The sequence below is a fragment of the Bactrocera tryoni genome, chromosome 4 (assembly GCF_016617805.1).
Source record: "Bactrocera tryoni isolate S06 chromosome 4, CSIRO_BtryS06_freeze2, whole genome shotgun sequence".
In the NCBI taxonomy this organism is placed as follows: domain Eukaryota; kingdom Metazoa; phylum Arthropoda; class Insecta; order Diptera; family Tephritidae; genus Bactrocera; species Bactrocera tryoni.
The window spans coordinates 4190383-4197159 of NC_052502.1; the positions used below are offsets into that span (position 1 = coordinate 4190383).

The 6777-nt window shown below is 41.4% G+C and overlaps 1 protein-coding gene across 1 annotated transcript; it reads left to right on the top strand.

Moving 5' to 3' along the window:
- Positions 1–3979: 3979 nt before the first annotated feature.
- Positions 3980–6027, top strand: LOC120773583. Its single transcript, XM_040102570.1, has 3 exons — positions 3980–4341; positions 4408–4954; positions 5020–6027. Exons 1-3 carry the CDS (start codon positions 3980–3982, stop codon positions 6025–6027), a joined length of 1917 nt encoding a protein of 638 aa, XP_039958504.1.
- Positions 6028–6777: the final 750 nt, after the last annotated feature.

Genomic DNA, 6777 nt, shown 5'->3' on the forward strand with positions numbered 1-6777 from the left:
TATAGCGAATTTCTTCATTATGTTCACTCATTTTTAACTGCTGTAACTTTTCACTTGAATTCCACTTCCTCGAATATAATTTTTTTTGTTAAATGAAGCTTAAAATGTCAGCTTCCCAACAGTATATGGTATGGCATAAAGTGATTGGTAGCACTGCAGATATACGACTGCAATCACATCTATCGACAAAATACGAAAAGATTTTTTCGATCACCCAATATAATCACAATTACACAATCAATTCTACACAGTAAAATTTAAAAAAAGAGTAAAATATTTCTTGAGTTAAATACGATTTCCGAAGGCGGCAAATAAAAAGGTTTTCACTGTTGCTAAATCCAATCTTATCTGTCGATGCTTTCGCAATAAGTGAAGTAAATCGGTAAGAAATTGGTTATAATTTTGTAATTTTTCAATGACTTCCGCCAAATTCGTGCAGACTTTGTGTTCGCTCACTCTGCAAAAATAAAATTCATGAACATATTCTTGACATGAAAAAGCTTCTCTTACTTTTTGCTTTGTATTATATTGCTGCTATTTCTGTCTGCACAAAATTTCGATCAATATATTAAATGTCTAGCACTGCCTGAGTTAACATTGCACTAATGTACTAGATTTCAATAACAAGATATTTCAATAAAGTTTATGAAAACGAGGTTCATACAACTGAAATTTAAAATTTCCCGTTACAATAATTTTCATCAAATTAAGTATAATTACGCCTTCAGCTTTGACCTGCAACGATTTTGTAGCAAATTTGCGCAAATTCATTTAACAAGTGGAGGTTACTCATACGCCACGCAGACACCCGCACATCGCTTGTCGCTCGTCATGGAGCGGCATTGAAAATTGCATTCGCAACCGCAAAAATTATTCGGACAACTTTTCTTTTGTTTCCGCCTATGGTTAGAAGGGGTAAGGGCGCCGTTTTGCCGCAAACGCACAACAGCGCATAGTTTAGGCTCCATACCCATACTTGTACATAAATATGTATATATGTGTATGTGAGTGTACGCATATGTTGTGGGAGTGTTTTAGTTTGCATAATCGCATTTACTCAAACATGCATGCTTAAGCGTGTGTGTGTACAGTTATCCATATATATAAATATTATATATACATATATATACTTGTTATATCTGAATGCTCGTCGTCGCTTGTGTGGATTGCTTTTTGCTTCCGTCGCTGGGTTTGTGAAATGTTGTCGGGCGTTTATACCCTTCGTGTTTTCCGTAATTTAACTATTTGAAATATGCAAACATACACACACAAACGCACACACACGCAAGCATCCATGCAACCGAAGTGCAACTTTAGTTTTGCGCTTTTTGTGCGCTTTTTTGTGAGCTTTTGTTGGGCGAATTTTTTTTTGCGCCACAAAACCACAACTTCAGGTTAGAATTACTGTGGAAAAACAAAGGAGCGCAACTTGCCGTTGAAACTCAAACTAAAACCAAACCAAAAACGTTCAAATAATATGAAAGCACAAAACATGCGGCAGCGCCTGACTGACTAAGGCAGTGCGTGCGTGTGCTTGTGCGGGTGAGTGAGTGAGCTAACTGCCGGTGGAAGTGTTGAGCGTGTTTGAAGTGTGGATTTGTTAAAGATCAACCGAGTGGCAGTGATAAGCCAAGTGAATGTCATTATTGTTTGCAAAAGTTCTTCACAGCTTTTACGCACTCACACGTCGCCACCAACAGACACACACATCCCCACTCATGCATACATATGCACCTGGACGCCAGCACATGCCGTGTCAGCTGCAGGTGCGCTCTGGGCGGTGTGGTGTGTTTGTGGCGGTCGCAATTCCCCTCATGTGCGAATTAGATTCTATGCTTTTTACCGTTATTTGCTTGTTTGTTTACCTAGACCACTACGCACGTGTGTGTGTGTGTGTGTGTGCTTGTAGGGCGTGTGCTTGGTTGTAAACGATGCCGGTGTCGGATTAAGTTCTGCATATGGGAATACGCATTTTTTGTCAGCTAAAATTTTATAACTGCGATCTCTCGCCTTTTGCCGCTATGTGTGCGGTCGTGTGTTCTCGTGTGGAACGCTGTGAACTGCCTTCAAGTTACCTTAAAGTTATCATATTTTGTAAGTGAATAGCAAAAAGTAAAAGCAAAAGTTTTGCAATTGTGCGACTGGAGGCACGATTGTCTTGAAATCTTATCTACAAAATACTTAATAAAGTTAGATAGAATTAGAATTTCCACTACAAATATTTCGTAACTCTTTATGGTGCTTATAAGTGTAAATAACACGGGTTGGCCAGTCCTATCTCATCACCCTATAAACACAAAGTATAAACACAGTGCCTGCTAAAAATGTTGAGGAGAGAATTTTTTATGCATTGTTATCTCCTTGTTCACAATTTAGGGAAAAAACCTTGCTAATACTTCTGACAGACATATAGTAACAATACTGCACTACGAACGAACACCAGGTGTGTGTCACCAGATACCAGCAGCTTACCTTGTGAGCAATGTAACATTTTCTTGGTAACAATACTAGCATATTTCATTATAGCATTTCAAAACACAGTGAACGAGTGCAAGACGAATTATCTCCAGTCATCAAACAAACAGTCGTCGCAACAGCAACAACAATGTCAGCCTCGAAATCCAACGCAGACTAACTCTTGCCAACAGGTGCTACTTCGAACTCTTTTCGTTGGAAAAATATATTGAGTGTACCTTATGCTGGTCTCACTAATGCCTATAGTTATCTCAATCTTACGATAGGTCATAAGGCGATCCTGCAATATCAGTTGGCGCACAGAATCAATAGTTTCTCGAACAACAGCTAATTTTTACGATCTTCCAGAAATTTGTCTTGAAGTGATTTATTACACTATTAAATTCACCATACCATCGATAAACACTGGTCCCTGATAGAGCTTCATTATCAAAAGTTGATTAAAGTCCAAGTCACGGAAGGCATTCTCCGGAATAGCCTTGAGAGCAGAGATGCATGCTGCTTGGATCCTCTCTGACGTTTCAAATTGCTTTACTTTCATCGGCGTTTTCAGGCAAGGAAACAAAAAAATCGAAGGGAGGGAAGGAATCCGAAGGTTGTAAATGGCTACATCTCGGCTGTAGGGCGGCTGTAGAAGCGTTGGGAAAGGCGGTGTGAGCCGGGGCGTTGTCGTGGTGCAACTTCAAATCGGCTGCGATGTATTGTCGGACTCGATTGACCCTTCGTTTCATGTCAAAAAAGACAATGAGCATCGTTTTCACTTTGGATTTGCTCGTTCTTCACTTCTTCATCAGCGACCTCTTCCCGGCCCTCCAAAAAAGCCTGGTGCCACCGAAACACACCACTTCTTACTAAAGCAACAGCTGTGTAAGCCTGTTTGCTCAGATCAAATATCTCTGTCGCAGATTTACCCCGGCTCACACCGCTTTTCTTGAGAACAGTTACCTAACCAAGGCATCCCAAAGCTTCCGCAGCCGCCCAACAGCCTAGATGTGGCCCCCCTGAAATTTTTTGTTTTTTGCCTGAAAAGGCCGATGACATCCATGACATCTTCAATGCTTGGACGCAGAAGGAGCCTATTTTGTAAGTTTTTAAAGAATTTTAACGATTGGTTCAAAAAAGTTTTTAAAGTCGATTTAGTCTTATTACTTTCCGGAGAAACCTTCTAACAGTACAGCTGCTATATGCTATATTCGAATTTTTTGTGTACATTTCTACACCTAATACATATCCATGACTTACTTACAGACAATGTATTGATTAAATTAATCAAGCGTGAAGGGTCAAATCGATAGCCCAGGGAAATGTAAATATTAATCGCCGAGAATTAATAAGGCATCTTATCGACAATGATATTAGGTAATTAATTTACACGTTGCTAATTGAAAGCTCTTATAAATTGGAGTGCAGCGGGAATTTAGTTCACAGTGCAGTTGTAGATGGCAGGCATATTCAACAAAATAAAGATAGCTACAATTAAAGACGAGTGACGAATATTTGCAAAATGTTAAAAAAAGTTATATTCACTATTTTTGCGCTGACACTGGCGACTGACAGCGTGGCCAAGCCGAAGGGTGAGGAGAGGATGCGTTTCTTAGTTGATGAAACCAATCGTGATCATGAGCCGTACGCCGACCTGGCGCTCTACATGGTGGAGCGCTACATCAGCTCGAAGACTAGCACGCTCATCATCATGGAGAATTGCGAGCACTGCTTTCTGGGACTGCAGAATATGCATACGCGTTTGTTGCGCTACTTTCTGAAGCGCTTCAATCCCACCATGTCGCTGCAGCTGTTCTTTGGACTGCCTGAGGATAGATTGTGGGACTACAACATTTTCATTGTAGACTCCTTGCACGCCTTTAAGTGAGAGTCACCTGCATGGGTATTATAGCGAAAGACTTAAATAAAAAAAACTATTTTTTGTTGTAGAAATCTAAGTATTAACATTCCGGAAACCAGTTATGAGCATCAGTTCCACTTCTTCATAATTCTAACATTAAAGACGAAGTCGAGCGAGGTCGCGGCGCACCATATGAGAGCAATATTCAACGAGTGCTTGCGTTTCAATGTGGACAATGTTGTTGTGATGCTCGAATTGGACAAAAGGAAGTTTGGTTTCTACACTTACTACCTGTTCGCTGATGTTTACTGCCATCAAGACGAAAACATTGAGATTGTTCACTTCAACACGTATTTTAATGGCAGCTTGGAGCACGACCGCCTTTTTCCGCAGCATTTGCGTGATTTCCACGGCTGTCAGTTGTTCATTTGCTTGGAGTTGGGCTATCCCTTACTCGGATTCCATGGCAATCGCAGCGATCCGCACGATTTGCAGGATATCCGCCTAGTGGCCGGAATCGAAGGTGATCTATTAAGGGACCTGGCTAAGGCTCTTAATTTTCGTGTTAACTTTTCCATATCAAAGAACCGAGGTGTAATCGGCGAAAACAACGACTCGACTGGCTGTTTTGCGGAGGTAGGCAAGACTATGCTGCTCTACAATACATTTTAGTAAAATTCATTGGGTTCAATTTCTTCTAGTTGGCTGCCGGGAAGGCGGACATGGCAATTGGCTGCTTGAGTAGTACGGATGGCTTACGTCATGTTTTCAGCTACTCCATCTCGTACCATCACAGTCTGTATGTTTTTATCGTTCGCAGTGGTTTGCATTTTGGACCCATCAAGCAATTGGTACATACCTTCTGCCGGAGCGTTTGGCAGGCGATTGGTATTTGCTGTGTTATTGGCATGATTTTTATTCGTTTCGTAATAAGTTGTACCAGTTCGGGGGTGTGCGAGAAATTGGTCGGGCAACGCAAACACAGTGATTCCACCAATTTGATTGTTGTGATGATGGGGAATCCTATTAAAATTTTACCACGTCAAAATTGCGCCCGATTATTGCTTATGTCCTGGCTGTTGGCAACGCTGGTGCTGCGCAATGCCTATCAAGCCAAAATGTTCGATAGTTTGCGTATATCCAGACGTATACCGATACCGCGTACCATTGCTGGGTTGGAAGAAAAAAATTACATATTCGTCAGCGATAAGTATGCAGAGTTCTATCCGCGAAATATGACGCGAATTATGTCTAACATTACGCAACGGTATCGCATGGTGCAGCAGAGTGACACAGAACGGCTGATCACTTCTTCCATGCTGGACACATTGGCCTGGCATAATCGACAAAATTGGAACACCAGCTCCTTGACATATGTCGATGAACCGATCTATAACGTACAGATATCTATGTATTTCAAGAAGCACTCTATATTACGTTCGATCTTCGATGACCGCATTAAGAAATTGGCTTCGGCTGGCATCACGTCACACCTTGGAGCGAAGCATGTGAAAAAACAGTTCCAGGTAATGAACGCGAATTCACAACGCCTGCCAGCCATTAGCAGCAACATGTTGCGTGGCCTATATATCTTGTATGCAATGCTTATGACAATAGCTTTCACTCAATTTGCCCTGGAGCTACTGACCAAAAGGGCACCCAGTGTTAGACGAGCAATGGACTGGATACACTATGTGGGTCGGGACTAGATTGTGAGTGGCAGAACTGTGGTATTTTATGTGGCACATCGCACAGGGTTATAATCACTTCTTCGTTAAATTTGTTCTTAATACTTCTCAGTTGATTTAAATATATTTTTCGGGGATCATTTCCCAAACAGCAGGTCTCAGTATAAGTTACTAAGTATTCGTTGGACTTACATAGTTAGAAATTAGGTATTTATAAACAACTTAGGAGCAGAGTTGTGGCCTCAGGTGTGATTCCTCGACTCGCTGAGGAATTAGCCATCTAATCTCACCTAACCTAGACAGTGTTTTGGTATGGATACTTAGAATCGATTATATGCAAGGGACAATATAAAAATAGTACCTGAAAGAATTAAGTGGTACTATACCATTGGCCCTTCTCCCAAGGGATAGCATTACCAAGAGGGTTAGCTTCACGAAGAAGTTCGAGGTTACCTGACTGGCTGAATGGAACGATTCCACTCTCGAGCTGCTGCTGAGGAATAGTGCGTTCAAGCGGTACACTGACGGCTCGAAAACGTTGGAGGGAATCGGTGCAGGGATAGTAAGATTATGTACTAAGCTTTCCATACATATGAAAAGTTTTCCGAGCATTTTTCAGGCAGAAGTATTTGCCATAAGTCGGTGCATAGAGATAAACCTCCAACGCAACTATCGCAATGAGCGTATAACCACACTTAGCGATAGTCAAGCGGCACTAAAAGCGGTGTCCTCCAGCGAGATAGAGAGCGAGAAGGGTTGAATAGTCTAGTG

What these genes read in the sequence shown, in the direction of transcription:
- LOC120773583 (XM_040102570.1), top strand. Translation starts at nt 3,980, where the DNA reads ATGTTAAAAAAAGTTATATTCACTATTTTTGCGCTGACACTGGCGACT. An exon ending in GACTCCTTGCACGCCTTTAA is followed by an intron (nt 4,342 to 4,407) that starts GTGAGAGTCACC and finishes TTTTTGTTGTAG; the next exon opens with AAATCTAAGTATTAACATTC. An exon ending in CGACTGGCTGTTTTGCGGAG is followed by an intron (nt 4,955 to 5,019) that starts GTAGGCAAGACT and finishes AATTTCTTCTAG; the next exon opens with TTGGCTGCCGGGAAGGCGGA.